At 38.9% G+C, this 20,807-nt stretch overlaps 1 protein-coding gene across 3 annotated transcripts in view; it reads right to left on the bottom strand.

The window, feature by feature from the left end:
• Nucleotides 1-663: 663 nt before the first annotated feature.
• The window catches only part of rhot1a (ras homolog family member T1a), an 89,495-nt gene continuing 69,351 nt past the window's right edge, over nt 664-20,807 (bottom strand). Inside the window, exons 19-21 of one of the 3 annotated variants that reach the window (XM_072242493.1) lie at nt 19,992-20,114; nt 6,908-7,054; nt 664-1,844 (exon numbers count right to left, since the gene is read on the bottom strand). In XM_072242493.1, the coding sequence (XP_072098594.1) occupies nt 1,727-1,844; nt 6,908-7,054; nt 19,992-20,114 (388 nt within the window). In that variant the 3' untranslated portion in view covers nt 664-1,726. The remainder of the gene's footprint in view (nt 1,845-6,907; nt 7,055-19,991; nt 20,115-20,807) is intronic. The other 2 variants (XM_072242494.1, XM_072242495.1) reach the window with 2 other exon arrangements.

The following is a 20,807-nucleotide window of genomic DNA, read 5'->3' as shown; positions in this document are numbered from 1 at the left end:
GGAGGAAATCTGAGCACCCAGAGGAAACCCACAATTCCTTACAAACCACACTGCAACTGAACTCTGAAATCCATAATGCTCCAAGGTGTAATAGCGTTATGCTAATGACTACGCTACCATGGTGTTCATATCTGATTTCAGCATCACACAATGTTACAAATCGAAAGAACAAATTTTAATCCTCCTAACCTGGAATAGAATGACATAAAACTGGTACTGAAAAAGGTTTCCAATTCTAACTCAGTGCATTGACCCAAGAGTCCACTAGGGAATTCTGCAGCCTGAGCCTGAGTCTGAGTCCACCGGAGACTGAAGAAGATGGCTGGTCCTGGGGTTAAAGAACTGTATATGTGTGTGAGTGCGTGGGAAGAGAGAGACTTGTTGTTTTATTGCTCATTGTTCTGTGTTGATCTGCCAAGCATTGTGGGCAAGGTAGGTTGGTGCCGGAATGTGTGGTGATACTTGTGGGCTGCCCCCAGCGCACTCTTAGGTGTGCTGGTTGTTAACGCAAACAACATATTTCACTGTATGTTTCCATGCACACACGATAAATAAATTTGAATCTACTACCAAACATTTTACAGACAGGCATGACACTTGTGATACAATATTTTCGGTCTTGAATGAAAATAATTGCCCACAAAGAAATTAACCAAAAGAATGTACGATATAGCACATAGATATTTATTGAAACTGTTTGAAAAAGTCAAGGATGAAAAACAATGTGATGCAACAGTTGTTGGTTTAATATACAGGAAGAACGGAAGTTGACTGTAACAGAAAATTTGCTGAGTGGTATTTTAGAGCTAACTGTAAAAGAGATAGAGTGGAACATGCAACTAGGACACACTAACAAAGCAATACCCGCACTGCCTTTGCATTGCAACACAGCACAGAGTAAAAGAGGAGGAAGTCTTCCTTTACTTACTCGAGTTTAAGATCCTGGGACCTGCAAGACCATCTTTGTTCCCCCCCACCAAACCTACCTTAAAGAACAATGCAGAATAATCTGAGGGGTTGGGGAAAAAGACAGAAATAATACCTGTTAGCCCCCCCAATATAAAATTAATTTACTGGGTAGATAAGGTCAGTTTTACTCAGGGAGAGAAAAAAAGAACAATGGTCACTATTCCTTGTAGGTCGATACCCTGAGAAATAAATCTCTCGACGATTCCTCTCTGTGCAGACGTGCTTCCTTGAAATTAAAATATTAACTATAGAATAAATAAAACTCTCTCATTGTTTTAAACACCAGGCAACTCCGGCCGGTGGATCAAGTTTTAAATATCCACATGAAACAACCACTCTGTAACATTCGATTTGTTGCACTATTGAGCTAGAGTAGGACTAACTGTAGCAGGCACCTAGGGGAACAAAGCTGTTTGTGTATTGCATCCTTATTTACAGTATTTACACAATTATATCTCTTCTGGGGATCTGAGATTGGCAGATTTGAGTTCTTACATGACAGGTACCCTAGGGATATTACTTCCAAACAAAAGTGGGTTTGGAAATGGCAGAAGGGTCAGTATCGCTCAAGTCTGTATCGCTCTTTCAGATATCACCTAGCCACTGGCCAGCTCGATCTTTTAGTATTGTCTTGCACCCTACCTTTAAAGAAATGCTTGCATATTAAAATAAAAAAAACACTCAGAATATTCATTGCAGCCTCTTGAAACTGTTTATAAAACTGAGATGGTGACCGTGGGATGCAGCTCCGTTCTGATCACCGCTGTTTCAGTAATGCTTTGTACACAGCAAATCCTAGGACAGCAAACACCGTTGCCCCAAGGCTCGCTCGCAGCCAGAAGGTTGAAGTCTTCAGGTCAGCCTGTGTTGTGTGTCTGAAAAGAATAAAATATTTACAGTAATTGTTGACATATTACAGTTCAAATCTAAAGAGCAGTTTATTTTAAACCATGCTCAGCACAAACATGAACTCTTTATTTTAAAGTTCTAATTTTCCTCTCACAGACAATAACAGTCATGCTCCTTGTACCGTAGGCCACACTGCAGTTGTGAAAGACATGGCTGTGGTCGACAGTCAGACTAAATGCTCCCACAGCGGGATACACAATGTGATAGGTGGTTATTGAGCATGCTCAGTTAAGCACTGAGCCAGACTCCTCACAGTACAACAACTTTGAGAGCTGGTTAATGAGGCAGCGTGGTTACTGATCAAGGGCTGAGTTAGACATTTTGTACCGCATGAGAATTTCTTTTTAATAAATCTACAGAAAGATAATGTAATCCAGCAAAATACATATCACATAAACTTTAAACACTACATTTACATGTCGTTTCCACTGGATAACGTTAGTAAGAGATAAGTGCAGAATATATTAGTGATACAAATATTACATTCAGAAATTCATTAAAATATAACTGAGCAATGTCTGAGACGTGTTACGGTTGCTGAGAAAGCTGCTGCTTGTTTTCAGTTTACTCTACTTTGCAGCAAAGCTAGGTTTTGTCACCTGAATTGTTAGTTTGACTCAGCCATTCATCAACATACTTGACAACGTCAATGAAACATAAACACTAAATCATGTACCTGGTCCATCCACTCTACACCAGGGAGGCTTTTAAACCATAAAACATTATGGAATTGAACCCTTGATTTCCCTCATCCTTTCATGCTCAATGCACAGGATTGGAAAAAGCTGCAGAGGGTCGTTATGTTCAGTCAGCTCCATCATGGGCACTAGCCTCCCCAGTATCAAGGACATCTTCAAAAGGTAATGCCTCAAGAAGGTGGCATCCTCACCATCCAAGACATGCCCTCTTTTCATTGCTACTATCAGGAAGGAGGTACAGGGGCCTCTTTCCCTCTGAATGGTCCATGAACACTACCTCACTATTTTATTCTCTTTCCACACTACTCATTTTTAAAATATTCTTAATTGTAACTTGTAGAAATTTTATGCGTTGCACTGAACTGTTGCCGCAAAACAACACATTTCACGGCCTAAGTCAGTGATTCGGATTCATGTTAATGTCATTCTTACCTCAACTTGTGTGTGGCTGAAACCCTTGCCCTGCAATCAGTTTAGTTCCTATTCTGTGTAAACCTGAGGTTTTCCAAAAATCTTAACTACCACATATCACTATGTTTAGTGGCCCACAATGGCTCCTGCTTAAGAAATACTTTGGTTTTAAAATTTTCATTCCAATTTTCAAATATCTCCATAGTTTTACCAGACCTCACTCCTGCAGCATATCCAAGAATACATAAAAATTGACCGCGCTATTCAATATAATTATGACTTGATCCTCCATGTGCTCCAGGTTTTAACTCCTTTTCTGTGTCCATTCCTATTGACCCAAATTTGCCATCTTTTTAATTGCTTACCTATTGCCTCCTCAAATACATCCATGGATCCAGTCATACCTTCCGTGAAAATAAATTCCTATGCACTTCAGTCTTAAATGACCACCCCTTGTCTATTGACCACGACCTCTTGCTTGAGTCTCTCCCATCAGTGGAAACATTCCAACATCTACTCCGTGATGCCCCATTATACGTTTCAATATGATCACCACTTGTTCCTCAAACTTCAGCTTTCTTGCAATAAAGACCAATGTGCCATTTACCTTCACAACTATTTGTTACACCCCCCTTCCCTTTGTGATTCCGGCACAGTAACTCCTTGGTGCCTCTGTATCTCAACATCTCTCCATTCAGATAATCTGCCTTTTGATTTCTCCTACCTAAAAGCATGATCTCACACATACCACGTCACAGAGTGACTCTCAGTGTCCATACCCTGATTCCAAACATCTGCATTGCAACGCAGCTTCTCTTCTCTTTTAGCTCTCTAAACCTCTGAGATATCTGCGCTCCTCCAATTCGTGCCTCAACTGTCTCAGAATTTAATGGCTTCATCTTGTTTTTTATCTACCAAGGCTCTAACCTCTAGAATTCTCTTTCTAGACCTCTCCTCTCTCATTCATCATGCAGCTCTTCAAACCCCAGTACCTCTCTGTTGAATTCTGTTTGATAGTGTTCTTGTAAAATGCCTTTGAGCTGATTTACTAGATTAATACATTAAACATGTTGTACAAATAAGCTATTGCTGCTGCTATTGTTTACCTGCACTGCACCTTCTATGTAGCTGTTACACTTTATTCTGCATTCTATTATTGTTCTAGCTCAATGCACTGTGTAATGATTTGATCTGTGTGAACAATATGCAAGACAAGCTTTACATAATAATAAACCAATTCCAATTTCAATTATTAAAATAAACAGATGTCAAACACCAGGCATAAGAAACTAATTAATTATCGTTAGATTTTCCAACAGTTAGTTAACTTTGGTTTAATCAAAAATGTGTTGAAATAAGCATTGCATGTGCTTTTAATAAAAGAGCAATTTGAAATGGCATAGAAACGGACCCTTTTAGGACTATCAAGAGATGCTTTCGGGATGAAACTACATTTTAATGCCAAGCCAGTAAGCAATTTCTTTTCCTTTCTTAACTTGTCTGGTTATTCCATACTTTTGACATATACATACAGTGGCATGCAAAAGTTTGGGCACCCCGGTCAAAATTTCTGTTACTGTGAATAGTTAAGTGAGTAAAAGATGAACTGATCTCCAAAAGTCATAAAGTTAAAGATAAAACATTCTTTTCAACATTTTAAGCAAGATTAGTGTATTATTTTTGTTTTGTACAATTTTAGAGTGAAAAAAAGGAAAGGAGCACCATACAAAAGTTTGGGCATCCCAACAGATTTGAGCTCTCAGATAACTTTTACCAAGGTCTCAGACCTTAATTAGTTTGTTAGGGCTATGGCTTGTTCACAGTCATCATTAGGAAAGGCCAGGTGATGCAAATTTCAAAGCTTTATAAGTACCCTGACTCCTCAAACCTTGTCCCAACAATCAGCAGCCATGGGCTCCTCTAAGCAGCTGCCTAGCACTCTGAAAATTAAAATAAATGATGCCCACAAAGCAGGAGAAGGCTATAAGAAGATAGCAAAGTGTTTTCAGGCAGCCATTTCCTCAGTTCATAATGTAATTAAGAAATGGCAGTTAACAGGAATGGTGGAGGTCAAGTTGAGGTCTGGAAGACCAAGAAAACTTTCCGAGAGAACTGCTCATAGGATTGCTAGAAAGGCAAATGAAAACCCCCCTTTGACTGCAAAAGACCTTCAAGAAGATTTAGTAGACTCTGGAGTGGTGGTGCACTGTTCTACTGTGCAGTGACACCTGCACAAATATGACCTTCATGGAAGAGTCATCAGAAGAAAACCTTTCCTGTGTCCTCACCACAAAATACAGCATCAGAAGTTTGCAAAGGAACATCTAAACAAGCCTGATGCATTTGGGAAAGAAGTCCTGTGGACTGATGAAGTTAAAATAGAACTTTTTGGCCGCAATGAGCAAAGGTATGTTTGGAGAAAAAAGGGTGCAGGATTTCATGAAAAGAACCCCTCTCCAACTGCTAAGCACGGGGGTGGATCGATCATGCTTTGGGCTTGTGTTGCAGCCAGTAGCATGGGGAACATTTCACTGGTAGAAGGAAGAATGAATTCAATTAAAGACCAGCAAATTCTGGAAGCAAACATCACACCATCTGTAAAAAAGCTGAAGATGAAAAGAGGATGGCTTCTACAACAGGATAATGATCCTAAACGCACCTCAAAATCCACAATGGACTACCTCAAGAGATGCAAGCTGAAGGTTTTGCCATGGCCCTCACAGTCCCCCGACCTAAGCATCATCGAAAATCTGTGGACAGACCTCAAAAGAGCAGTGCATGCAAGACGGCCCAAGAATCTGATAGAACTAGAAGCCTTTTGCAAGGAAGAATGGGCGAAAATCCCACAAACAAGAATTGAAAGACTCTTAGCTGGCTACAGAAAGCGTTTACAAGCTGTGATATTTGCCAAAGGGGGTGCTACTGACCATGCAGGGTGCCCAAACTTTTGCTTTGGGCCCTTTTCCTTTTTTGCTATTTTGAAACTGTAAAAGATGGAAATAAAAAAAGTAATCTTGCTTAAAATATTAAAGAAATGTGTCATCTTTAACTTTATGCCTTTTGGAAATCAGGTCATCTTTTACTCGCTTAGCTGTTCACAGTAACAGAAATTTTGACCGGGGTGCCCAAACTTTTGCATGCCACTGTATAACTTTATTCTTACATTGTAGAATATTTAATGATTGTTATGCACAAAAATGCTTTATCCTTATAGAATCAAACTTGTATGTATATTTTCCATAACAACTGCACAGACACACACACATCACAGATACTGCTGCAAGGCCTGTGGAAAAGACAGTGGAAATATTTCTCAGACCAATCAACCTTGGGCAGACGTGGGTGACTACCTGTCACCATCATATACAAAGTTATACAAATTAAAATGCTTTAAAAATAAACTCAACAATCCAGACACACAGGGAGAAAGTATACTACAACCATCATTAAATTTCACTGGCTCCTAGTATGCAGTTCTGGACTGTGAACATATTATACCTTGTGGTCACTTCACATTAAATAACAAAATTATTTTCTCCCAAAGTTTAACTTCCACATTCAATAATCACAACCTTACAGCGTAAATTTATTTACTTCATGTATTAGAAATCAAAGCCTGCATATAACAGACACAAAATGCTGGAGGAATAAAGAGTTAACGTTTTTCGGCCAAGACCCTTCTTTCCTCTCCTGTAGAGCTTTGGATGTTTTCATTTGCTAATTTGCATGTAGGAGGGGAAAATATAAAATAATGACTGAATGAAAGAAGAGAGTACTTTAAAACTCCCAAAGGGGGCTTACGACTGAGAAAAGTCAGTTTATTGGAGTGGGGACAAAACGGTTAACTAATAAACATCAGTTATTGTTTCCAAGTGACAGCCATAGTCTGGCGCAGGAGAATTTACTCTTTATACAGTTACCTGTCTTCAGGCTGTAAACTGCAGGCACCAGAAGAACCCATGAAGATAGAATCTTCAACACAGCTGACGGCATGTACTTGCTGAACGAGACTGCCTTCATCATTCGCCAACAGCAAAGCACCCACCTCGTCTACTCGGTCTTTTAACCTTGTGTATACACACACACACACGTACACATGCGTACAAGTATACAGTTCATAACATAGCACAAAATAGCACACAGATCACCTCTCTGCATTACACAAGTTTGAATTCCCAATTGATTGATTAATCATTTGATTCAAGGAGCAGTCCTCTACTATTTTATAAATACCTCACTATTTTTGCTCTTTTTACACTACGTACTTATTTTTATTGTAATTCAAAGTATATTTTATGTATTGTACTGTACTGCTTCTGCTAAACAATACATTTCACTACATTTGTTGGCGATAACAAACCTGATTCTGAATCAGTGATTAAGCTTTATTAACGGAATGGAATATGCAAATCACTACCTGTAATGTTTCAGCTCTCAAAGTGCTTCTTTAACCTTTAAGTACATTGAGGATGACAGGGAGGTGGTTTGGTGCAATTGGGGTAGGAATTGGAAGGTTCATTCAAGATCACTGTCAGTCTTACATAAAAGATATTGAGTGCATGCAACCTAGGTTTCTTTGGACAATAGTTAAGTGGAGATATTTTTTCCCCTTAGGTAGCATTGCAGAACAAAAGATCTAATACAGTTGTCTTTAGATTTAAAAAGAATTGCCATTAGCTGAGGAGGCAAACACCATTTCCTCTGTGTCTAGTAATTTAGTGTGCACGTGGATCGTTCTGTGTCTAGTAATTTAGTGTGCACGTGGATCGTTCCGTGTCTAGTAATTTAGTGTGCATGTTGATCGTTCTGTGTCTAGTAATTTAGTGTGCATGTGGATCGTTCTGACTCTGTCATGTAACAGGGCATCTTTCTGTTTACTCCTTATGAATCATGAAGCTATACCAACCAAGTGAAGCTTCTGCTAAAACTGGACAAAACTGGGAGGGTTAAACAGCCAAACCAATTAATTTTTTTAAATTATGAAAATCAAGAAAGGTGGCAGTTGTTTTGTATTAATCACATTTTTAAAGAATCACTGGGATGGTCAAAGTAGAACAGGCAAGAAAACTGGGCTCAAACAGGTAGTTTATGAAAGCCACACACTATATAAAATTACCCTTACTGAGCGGGGGAAATCAGTGGTAGGCCAGCGTCACTGGAACTTAAAGTTAAGTTTGAAGGATTTAAAACACCACATCAGGGTAATAAACAGATAAAACATTTAAAATATCCTGCTTCTGAAAATCTCTGTGGTGTTGGAATTAAGTTACCATTAATGGGCAGTGCAAATAATAGTTGCAACAAGAGATTCGGCAGATTCTGGAAATCTGGAGCAACAAACACAAAATATTGGAAGAACTCAGCAGATCAGGCAGCATCTATGGAGGGGAATAAACAGTTGACGTTTTGGGCAACTGATTTTGTAACACCAAATACTGGGGCGGAAAGAGAAACTTAGGTGAAAGATAAAGTACAACATGATGGGAATGAAACTCAGCTGATAGTTTAGATAAACACTGAAAACCACACCAAAGGTGTTTTACCAATTCTAAGACCCTCAGAGTTCAGTTATAATTGAAACTTAATTTAAATTCATTCTCTTTTAACAGGACTGCCCCTTCATACTAATTCGCATCAGCCTCTTGCTGTCTACGTTACATCATCTCTTACACTTATGAAATGACCAACTAAAACCAACGCTGGCATCAGCAGATTAGCCTGTTAGTGACTAGCAGGCTGCAGGCACTGGCTAACTGAGCATGCTCAAGTCTGGTCAATTCAAGTTAGGATCAAAGATCAGTGCAAGTTAGAAGGGCTGTTTTGAGGTGAACAAGAATTCTGCTGATGGCTCAGAGATTATTGGTGCAGTGGGCCTCAAGCACAGCAGACAATTAAGAACAGTAGCAACAGATACCAGGGAAAAATGGAACTGCTGTAGGCATGACAGTGATAAATGAATTCATGAAAACTGCAAGTTAAGGATAGTAACAATTCGGATTAAACAGCCAAAGTATTAAGATAGTATCACCTGCATTTCACTTTGAGGGCACTTACACTGCAAGAAAGATGAAAAATGACCAATCCTCGACATAGTATTGGAGTTCTCAACTAGGACACCCAAATCTGAATACCAGCACTAAGTTGCTTAAAATCTGATGTCCAAAAGGCTGAGATCAGCTAAGCAGTGCCTGTACAAGGAGCAGCCAATGTGGGAAAGTGGGAATGAGAAATAGGGACAATGGAATTCTTTTCCAAATATTGTTTTACTGGGGTTTCCCACTGAGTAACTAAGATGGAAATGACGATGGAAATGAGTGCCAAGCACCAGGGAGGTTAATTTGGTGACAGAGTTTTCAAGCAGCAGTCATTTTCCACATATGTACAGTATAGAAATACATTAGAAGTCAGTGACCTAATCACAAGGAAGTTATCAAACTGCCTTTCAAAAAAGGATCTTTGTGCAGGCACACGGTTAACAAGTGCTGTGATACTGGCATAGAAACAGTGACAGATAAGCAAACAAAATTAAAATGAACATCTGAAAGGAAAATTATAAAATGGTACTAAGGTATCCATAGTTCGCCTTTGCTTGTGCACACACTGAGTCTGAAGTTTTACAAAGTGCGATAATAGTAGTTCAAAAGGACAGAACCACCGATGTCAGACCATCTACTGCATTCAATATCTGCAAGTTATCTACAGTGATTAAATAAATTATGGCAAATACCACCAAAGTGAAATCCTGTTAACGAGAGTGAAGAAAATTTAAACCAGAAACCAAAATGTTACAAAATAAACATAATGACATTAAAAACAGATGACATATCAAATAATTATCTTCTCAAGGAAAACAGGAAGATCTTTCCAAGATAACACAAGCTGGCAGGGGATGAAGAACAGATAACAGACAGGATTATGTGATATAGTTAATAAGTAGTGCTGTGGTACTGGCATGGAACTGTTACAGACAAGTAAATAAAATTAAAATGAACATCTAAAAAGAACATTTAAAATTTATCCACAGTTTGCCTTCACTTGTGCATGCAATAATGAATCTTAAGTTTTACAAAGGCAAGTGCAATAATAGTAGTTCAAACCATCAAGCTTTAGGATTAAATAAAATTAAGAATGTAAAAGTAAGGTCATGGCATATTGGAGATGCAAGAGACTGCAGATACTGGAAATCTGGAGCAGCATACAAAATTCTGGAGGGTCTCAGGAGGACAGGCAGTATCGATGGAGAGAAACAGACAGGACGTGATGAAGATCCTCAACCTGCCCATTTCCCTCCATTGATGCTGGCTGACTTGCTGAGTTTCTTCAGCATTTTGCTCATGGTGCAGTGGGTTTGGAAGAGTCTGTACATTTCTGACATTGATGAGACTGAAATCATGCAACAGAACATGACAGATGTTTCACATTCACCTGGATAACTAAAAATTACAACCTGAATTCTGATAAAGTCACAGAAAGAAATTTCACTGCCGACTTGAAACTAATTGATAGATTTATCTTCTGCCTTGCTTTTTAACAATCTTTTCAAACGATGGAAAATTAGTTAAATATCATTTTCTGGAGATGAGGTCCATCCCATTAGACCACCAATATTCTCATGGAATAAAAGTAGTTACAACTAAGTACAAGGGGAAAAACTCATGACTTTGAACACCAGTGCCAAGCTTTCAAGATATTTTCAATTAGACTATAAAAATTTTAAATATTTTTCATCTTTAAACTTTCAGGTGATAAGTGGGATTGATTAGAAGTTTTTTCCCCAGCAGGGGAGGTTAATTCAACAAAATAAAAACCTATAATTGCTTTATTAATGTCAAATTTAGTGCAAAAACAAACTTTTTCACCTACAGACCTACAGTATAAAACTGGACATCAAATAACATGCATTTCTACATTATATGAAGGTGATTAGAGAAAGGACCTCTGTGTGATTAGCCTCTCACTAAGGCACGGAGCTACCTGTGACCTGGCTGAACTCACCACGAGGCAGGGACTGAACCCGGGAACCTGCCAGGCTGCTTAGGAGTGCAGTCTGCTAACTGCATGAATTACTTTCTCTAGCTCAGCAGACTTTGTAGATTTAGGATTTGATTAATGTACAACATGGTTCTATGAGACATTGACTTTACAATTCAAGTAGTTTAAAATGCTTTCCTTCATCAGTACATTGCCTTTGCATGGGTCAGACTGGTGCAGTGAAGGAATATGTGAAAAGTGTTTAATTTTAAATCAATGAGATTAATTTATCTCCAGTTTGCAAGTTCCAGATTAAAACATTAGATAGTTCCTGTGTTTCCTTGTATACCCAGAACTCAAAGGACCCCCTTTGACACTATTAGCATGAGGGTTTGAACTCCCATAACAGATTGAGAGTAGAAAAGATTTCCCCAGCCCCAGCTACTGATAACAGTAAAGGGTATTACAGACAGAAACCCCACAATACAACCAACATAGTGAGAATTATACCACATCTAAACAAACACAGCTAACTTCTCTCATGTACATTTACAGGATAAGCTTGCTCACACTTCCCAAACAGAAAACTGATTGGTATTAATTTTCTGAAATGCTTTTACAATATGGAGATTACTATATTCAATTCAGTTGGGGAAGTTAACTCCAAAATTTACCAAATAACATTAAATATCAGGTCCCTTTAACCACCCATCCCAAAAATATTACTTCCAGTTTTGAATATATCAGTTTGAATGATCTGAATGCCTTAAAAATTACAAGGAGGCATTTGATCAAAAGGTCAGGACTCTTGACAGTGTTGGTTGTACTCTGAGTTCCTGTACTTATTAATTATTCTTCAATAGCCATCTTAATCATGGCATATCCACTGTTATTGTTCTGCCCAGTTTAAATCACTTACCTGAAGGAAGGATACACTGTTCCATGTATAAGAAGGCAACCAGCCTTCGAACGGAGATGCCTGAATGTGTAGCTAGGGAATTGAATTTGACCCCAAAATACTTTCATGTGGTTTACTCCTAATTTTGGTTGGATAGTCTTTGAAAGAGCTAATGAAGCAATTCCCTCAACTTTCCCTTGGGTGCTTGAGGCATCAGTTCCTTCGTTCAGCAGCAATATGACAATCAGTCCTGTGGTATGAGCAGCATTCCAAACTGGGTAGACATTCCCTGTCATAATCATACGATGCTTGCCCACAACCAGCCCAGATACTGCAATTTTAGTGTCAAAGCTGTAAGCAGGTAGTCCCCGAGAGATATGGTGAAGTGATTGTTGACAGAAATATGCCAATGAAATTTCAATCTTTCAAAATTATTTAGAAGTGTAAAATAGTGTATGTGAATTTGGTCACTGCTGTCTGTAAGAAGTTTGTACATTCTCCCTGTAACCGTGTGGGTTTTCTTCCACATTCCAAAGACGTACAGGTTAGGGTTAGTGAGTTGTGGGCATGGTATGTTGGCATGCTGACACTAGCGAGCTGTCCCCAGCATGTTCAACACAAAAGAAGCATTTTATTATTTTTAAATTTAGTGATACAGCATGGAACAGGCTTTTCCAGCCCATCAGGCTGCTTTGCCCAGCAACCTACCCATTTAACACTAGCCTAAAAACAGGAAAATTTACAATGACTAATTAAGCCTACTAAACAGCACGTTGTTGGATTGTGGGAGGAAACTGAACCACCTGGAGGAAACCTATGCAGTTCATACAAACTCCTTGCAGACGGCACTGGAAGTGAACTTGGAACACCAGAATGCTGCGAGCTGTAAGAGCACTGCACTAACTGCTATGCTACTGTGGTTCCCATTCACTGTATGTGAAATACAGTGTGTGATTCAATGTATATAACAAATAAAGCTAATCTTTAATTGTTAGGTTTGGAAACCTCTAATACACTATTAAAATGGGAGTTACACATGTAGCAAGGAATCAGAAATTGCTGCTACACATATTTTTAACCTAGTTTTAACTTAGTAGCATTTAGTGGGAATTTTAAAGTTATAACAGAAAGAAAAGTTAGTGCTACTGAAGTTGGAGGTTAGACCCTGGAAATTATAAGCATATTAATTTCTTCACTGCTGGGGAAGTATTGAAGTCTATCTACAGAACACAGGGAATACAAATCCAAGCCATGAAAGTCAAGCCACAGTCTAGTTTGAAAAAGCAGTTTAGATGACTTTAAGAGCTTATAAGCCTGGTGACATCAGCAACATTCTGAAACGATCCATTCCCCCACTCTGTGTACTCAGTTTCCTCTCTGCAACCTGGCCTGTGTTGATTTTGTGATTCAGTATAGCATCTCCAACTCACTGTCACTAAACCCCAAAACCGAAAAAAACTACATTAGTCTATTCCCCTTTCAACCCACAATCTGTGATGAGAAAAAACTAAAAGGATCTAGGAGGAAGTTGCAAACTGGATTATTATAAAATACTGCAAGGATGGGAAATCGATTAAAATAATGATGATTACAGGTTGAGTAACAAGATCCAGACAGGGGGCTTGTTACGTTTGATGCTGTGGGTATTCTAGTCCAGGATAAATTTGACCCAAAATAAACAGAAAATGGTGGAAACGTTCAGGCAGGTCACACAGCAGCTTTGGAAGAGAAGCAGAGGTAAAATCCTATACACTTTTCTCCATTACTTGTGAGTATTTTACTTTAGAACTTCAGGAAGTGTATATTACTACAGATAGTGTGTTCTACATTAGGATTAAACCATGACCCTCATTACTTGTTCAGATGGAGGTAGAAAAATCTCACAACATTGTTCAAAGAAGATAGTGTTTTAACCAATATTTCTCCCCATAGTAAGGCAGGTTAAAAGCACTACTGTTTACACAACCCTGCAATCAAGAATCTGATTGATACATTTGCTTGCAACAGTGACTACACTTCAGAAGTAAGTCTTATTATCAAGCACTTTGATGTTTTCTGGGGGAAAAATGGGACAAAATAAATATAAAGGCATACTTTCTGCTTTAAGTCCTGTCAAAATATGCATGTGATGCTAAGATGTATGGAAAAACAATATTCTGATGAAGAATAAAGTCCAAAAAGACTAAAAAACAGGTGTGGGCATAAAACTGAAAATAACCTTGAGAAACGTAACACTCAACACCTGCTGAAGCCAAAATGGAATATACGATGTAGAAAATTTATTTTCAAAAAGCTTAGATGCAATCAAAATGCTTCCAATGTTTCTGTGCAGGTAGATAGAAGGATGTGTAATAAAAGTCCAAGGCAGATTGCAAAGGTTTGGAAGTAGCAGCAAAAACAGATCTTCTGTTAAAATGTTTCTAGGTTCTCACTTGCCTGTAAAGGGAGAATTACTTCTCACACTAAACTATAGAAGGTATTTTTTACCACAAGGTCTACCTAATTATCAAAATGGGGGATGAACGCAGCTAAGCAGGAAGTTCTTTATACAGAAATTAACTCAAATTTGTGTGATTAATTTATTCAAAATGTTCTAAAACAGAACTAGACAAATTTCTAATTAAGCCCAATATTAGTGAAAAGAAAACATTGTGCTGAGTTAATTTCCAAGGTCAAAATAAGCTGAATACTGTATCTAGATTTAACATCTCTCCATCTCAGCACAGAAAATTCTCACACCTGGGCAATATTTCTGGTCTCCCGTCCCTTACATTATTAATTCACACATTTAACTTAGCACTTTCTCCACCTCGTTAGAATCTCAAGTTTTTAGACAAATTGTAAAGCTCTAACTACCCTTTCAACTCCACATTTACAACTTTTTTAGAAATGTAAAGAAAATTAAATCTACGTAATATATAAAAATAGAGTTTGAATGGGGGACAAAAAAAAATCATCCCACAAAGAAACCTTGGTTTGACCCTGCTTTTGCATCATCATGTGAGGTTAACTGGTACTTCGTAAATTCACCTATCCCCAACTTGTATGTAATTATAAACATTATAGCACAGTACTGACCTTTGGCACACGATGTTGAGCTGACCTTTTAACCTACTCTAAGATTAATCTTCTCCAAGAGGACCACAATCTTCTTCTGGTTTGAAGACTTGCACGCCTCAATGACCTGGAGAACTATGTTAGCTGGGGTCAGGGCTTTATGCTTTGGCTCTTGGTAGGGTCACACATGCCAAATAAGTGAAAGGGTAGAGGTCAGATTAAGAGTGATCCATTGGTCCTCCAGGTTCAGAGGAGGTGGATGGTTCAGATCAGGACTAACAATGCTGACTGGTCAAACAAAACAGTTAGGAAAACAGCAATGAAGAATCGTTCTACATCTGTGCGCAATTGAGTTACTGAATCTCCACCCAGGACTTGCGTGGTTGGCAGTAGTAAAAACTGAGAGGAAGCTACTGAGATGAAGGAAGACCTGAACAGCGCCAAAACCAAAACCAAGACAAAAATTAGTTTCTGGAAATGTAGGACCTTCATTGCTGCCCTAAATGCAGCAGCTTAACAGGCAGTAAATAAGACCAATCTAACCCTTCCATCCCACATAGCCCTCCATTTTTCTATCACTGGTGTCTATTTAAGAGGCTCTTAGATGTCTCTAATGTATCAGCCTCTACCACCAATCCTGGCAGGGTGTTCCATGTACCCACCATTTCCTGTGTAAAAAAAACCTACCTCTGACATACCCCCTAAACTTTCTTCCACTCACCTTAAAAGGGATGCTCTCTGGTACTGGTCACCACCACCCTTGGTAAAAGGCACTGGCTTTCCACTCTATGCCTCTTATAATTTTATAAGTCTTATCCTCCTTCACACCAAAGAGAAAAGCCCTAGCTCCCTCAACCTTTCCTCACAAGACATGCCCTCCAGTCCAGGCAATATCCTGTGAAATCCCCTCTGCACTTTTTCTAAAGCTTCCACATACGTACCTGTAGATATTCTTATATACACAGTTCAGTGCACCCCTTGGATAGCTGGTTCCTAACCTCAGTAACAATGAGTATTCAGGACAGGAAAAGGGATGAACTGAAGCATTCTTATAAGGTTGGATATATCAGTGTCTGGCTTGCTAAATCTCTCTGGTCAGTTAAAAAAAAACAGATATTTTATTTATACATACATGACAGCAAACATGTACATGTAATACATGCACATTATAAGCATTATATCAACAGATATTTTTCAGAGGTGCACATTCTATGTAAAGGTCTTTTAACATGGATCCTGTACACAATGCACCAGCTCCTTTATCTCAACCTGTTTTGAAGTTTTAGTAGATGGTCATTTCACTCCAATCTTTACATTTAGGGACTATGCAATACTATATGGAAGGTGGTTTGACCAGTATTCAGCTAATTTCATAAAACTGCCCTATAATGCAGAGTTCCATACTGAAAAAGTCAAGATCAATACTGATCTGAAATAACAAATAATCCTAAATGACATAAAGTAAGAAAAATCCATCTAACACATCCATCTCCTCATTTATGTTGTAAGTGATCATAAAAATGAATTTTACATTAAATCTCCTCAGCCTTTAATGCAGATTTATTAGAAACTCTTTTCACTAGCCAGTAAGAACAGCTGCTCCTAGTCCTACTCTCGGACTTCAGTACATCATTTAGACTGACAAAAGTGTAGTCTTTCAGGACAGATGTAAGGCAGAGAACCCAGTGTGTTTTACAGGGTCCACTAGATGATATGCTAGGTTCTGCAGTTTTATTTCAAATGCTGGCTGTTACTGGTTCACTGGCCAAAGCTCAGTCAGTACTACTGACCATAGTCAGCTGTAAACCATAGCTAGAACCATCAATTAATTCACATTTCTTTTGAATTTTCTACTTGTGTAAACAAGGGCCCCTTTGCTTCTGGTTAAAAAGTCAATACACTTAATTTATATTCTGTTTGTTAAACTGAGTTTTTTGTGATAAGGTATTATCATCAGATATAATATTAATCTACAGAAATCCCTGCGAAAATACTGGAGATGTTAAAAAATGTGAAAAAGTGTAGATTTTAGTCCTTTTATTCCAAAATAAAAAGTCAAAGAAGAACACAAGAACCTACCTCTGTATACCTGCAAACACTTGAATTGTCAAGGCATTTTAAAGCTGTATACCCAGGGTTCTTTCTCCCCCACCCCTAGGTGTACAGCCTTCAAATGCCATGACAATTCAAGCACTTACCCAGTTACTTCTTAAATATACAGTTTCTGATTTCACCAGCTCCTCAGGCAGTGTGTTCTAGGTGCTGACCAAACTCCAGGTGAAAAAAATTCTTCCAGAAATCTTCTCCAAGATTCCTATCCTTGATCTTAAACCTCTGCCCACTGGTATGGAGAAAAGTTTCTACTATAGCAAAATTCTAATAACCTGCTGTTTGAGTTCTAATTACTGCACTCCCTCTGACCCACTGGAGTGGGGAGTGCTCCTAGCTAAGATTTCATGGGCTCTAATCTTTTGGTCCTCCCTCCCACATGGGACCTTGTTAAAGGCCTCATTGAAGTCTGTGTAAACAACATCAACTATACTACCCATCAATATATTCTGTTATGTCTTCAAAGTATTCAGATCAAATTGGTCATAGGGGATCTCCCCAACCAAGCCATGTTGATCAACTGTGATTAATCCCTGCCTTCCAAGAGTAGACTTATCCTGTTTTTCGGAACTTGTTCCAAGAACTTCCCTACTACTGACTGATGAGCTTATCCCTGCTGCTTTTCTTAAACACAGGCAATCCATTTGGTTTCCTCAGTTATCTGACACCTACTACACTTATGGGCCCTAGCTATCTCCCCCTTGCCTCCCATAACAGATGGAAATACACAGAAGATTATAGCACAACACAACCCCACAATGTGTTGATCTTTCAACCTACCCTAAGATCAATCGAACCCTTCCCTCCCACATAGCTCTCCATTTTTCTTCCATGTGCCCATCTAAGAGTATCACAAATGTCCCTAATGTACCAGGCTCTGGGTAATATGCATCTGTAATCCTGATAAGGCATCTAACATCACGGTAGAAATATTGAAGAGGTGGCACCTCAAGAAGATGGGATCCATTAAGGAGCCTCATCATCCGGGACATGCCATTTCTCGTTACCACTAGCAGGGAGGAGGTACAAGTGTGAAGACCCATACTCAGTGCTTCAGAAATAGGTTCATTCCCTCTGCCATTAGATTTCTGAACTTTCCATGAACTCTCGTTATTCTCTTTTTATTGCACTATTTATTTTGTAATTTATAGTAATTTTTACATCTTTGAACTGTACAAAAAAACAAATTTCATGATAAACAAATCAATAATACACCTGATTCTGATACCTCTTCCTTATAAATGGTACCTTGCTCTAGAATTCAGCTTTCAACCTCACTACATTATCTGTTAGGGTGGCGGGGTGGAAATTGGTCACTACCAAAGGAGGTGTAATGCGCACTTTCGCTCTACTAGCCTGTAGGTCCCCCTTGGCCAAGGTGTAGCATCTGCTTAGCCTCCCAATCAGGGTCAAGTGAAGCCATGGGAGAAGGTGGTGGATGGTCGTATGAGCAGCTGGTGCATATCACAAGTCCTGGTTATGCAACCAGTGACACCAGGCAGACAATCTCGAAGAAGATTGATAATGGCTGGGGTGACACGTCTTGTAAAGGCATCGCCTAGAAGGCGGCCACTTCTTCTGCAGAAAACCACGTCTGTTGAAAAATTTGTCAAGAGTAATCATGGTCATGGATGCCACGATCACCCACGTCATTACCACACGGCACATACAGATGATGACGACATTATCTTTAGCCTTTGTGAATACAGAACACATTTAAAACCTCACCTGCATCATCTAAGGTCAGCAATTACTGCTTTGGTCCCTATTGGTGCTTCCTCTATCTCTGGTTATCTTAATATACTTAGTTCTTGCGATGTGGGTGCTGGTGGCACACTCACAGTTTATTGCACCTTGAGAAGGTGGTGGTGAGTTAGTGTAATGCCTAGGCTGGAGGGAAACATGCTGGTCATGCTCTTGTGTGTCTGTTCTTTTTCATGGCAGTGGTCATGGATTTGAGAGATGTCTATGGAGTCGATTTGACGAACAGCAGCAGAGCATTTTCTAGATAGCGAACACTGCAGCTACTCTGTGTGGCAAAGTCATTGAACGTTTAAGGTGGTGGATGGAGTCCCAATCAAGTTGGCTACTTTGTTCTGGATGGTAATGTCAGAGCTGTATGGAGAGAATTCTGCTCAGCACTCAGAAATCCTTTGCACAAGAAGAGGGAATACCTGTTGAGCTTCTTTTAAATTAATAACTAATATCTTACATTTAGGAATGACAATTTGCCTACATTAAATTCTTCTTAAAGCAAGCCACAAACTTTTGACTGAAGACGTGGATCATGCAAAATATTGTGAATAGACATTGATCTGTTAACCCCAATCAAAGTCACAACACACAAGGTAAATCAAGGTAAATCACTTGAGCTTATTTAATCTGCTCACACAGCTCTGACACTAGAAACCTTAATGGTGTTTGGTGTAGGAAGGTTCTTTTCTAAATCTTAACACTGACTGTGCATTCACTTTGCCCAAAATGGATACACAATCCGGGGAAGGGCATCTCCTCAAGTGATTTAAGTAGAATATTATTTTACATGCATGAGGAATCAAACATCGCATTCTGTGCTTTTGCTCATCCAGCACTGTAAATGTAGCAGAATCAGTTCAGCGATTTTTTTTTAATCGTTGTCTTTGCTGAAATGTTTAATATCCTTCCTTCCACAGGTAATCTTTTCAGACTTGCCAGACAATTTTCATCAGAATTTACCAGTAATGACTGACAGGAATGTACCAAGTCTAGTTAAGACCAAGTACATTTTAATTACTGACGTCAAGGGCTTGAAATTTTTTTTAAAAATCCCCCCCATGAATAAAAGCTTAAAAAAAACCTTCAAAATTAAAATCCTGAAAATGTAGATAAACTTCAGTGGATATGCTGAGTGAAGCTGACTTTTGAAGATTACCCTGCCCCAGAAAAACAACCAGAAGACCTTCTGAGAGCCAGTAAATAAAAGGAAGAACCTGTTAAGAACTGTAGTGCAGAATTTGGTCTTTACAGATTGCAGCAAGTCTGAGTTGAGGAAGGTCTGACAGATGCAAAATGTACACCTGTTGCAGGTGCATAGACAGCGTAATCGGGCATGGCTGCGGAAACACACAGAAGTAAGGCAGTTGAGTCGCCAGTTGTAAATAAAAATTAAAGAAAATAAAATGCAGATTCACATGGTTCTCAAGGTCCCCAACTGTCCAATGCCAGTCCTGAACATTTTTCAACTACTCCCCACAGGGAGAACACACACGTGACAATCCTACAGGAATGAGAGGAAGTAAAATTTACAAGACCAATATACGGCAATAACTAAATGAACCAAAATAAAGGAATTGCACCACAAGAAGTCCTTTTGCATTTAAAATACAACGTACATCCGTAGCAATTCCAGTGATACCAGATTTGAAAGAAAATAACACCAAGGCTTTGTACTAGTCTGCTAGCTCACTGGCTGTCATCTCCCTGCTGTAGTCGAGAGTTTATTTTTACTAGGATTTGTCTGTCTATTTTAGTAAAACACCCTGGATGAATCCAATTCATATGAATACACCAGGATGCCGACTGTCATACTGTCAAAAGCCTGCAGTTATCACACATTTCAGAAGCAGTCTCCATGCACTTAATATCATCACGTGCTACAAAGAGGGAATGGGCATTCAAGTTTGAACCATTAATAACAGCACACTCTGCAAATAAACTGGATTTGAGAGATTATGAAATAGAAATATTCCAGAAAGTGGAATTCCAGTCATCATATATTCAGCTCCACTTCCGTAGGACAGACAAAA

Source organism: Mobula birostris, chromosome 24 (assembly GCF_030028105.1).
Source record: "Mobula birostris isolate sMobBir1 chromosome 24, sMobBir1.hap1, whole genome shotgun sequence".
Classification (NCBI taxonomy): Eukaryota; Metazoa; Chordata; class Chondrichthyes; order Myliobatiformes; family Myliobatidae; genus Mobula; species Mobula birostris.
This window is presented reverse-complemented; position numbering and strand designations above follow the sequence as displayed.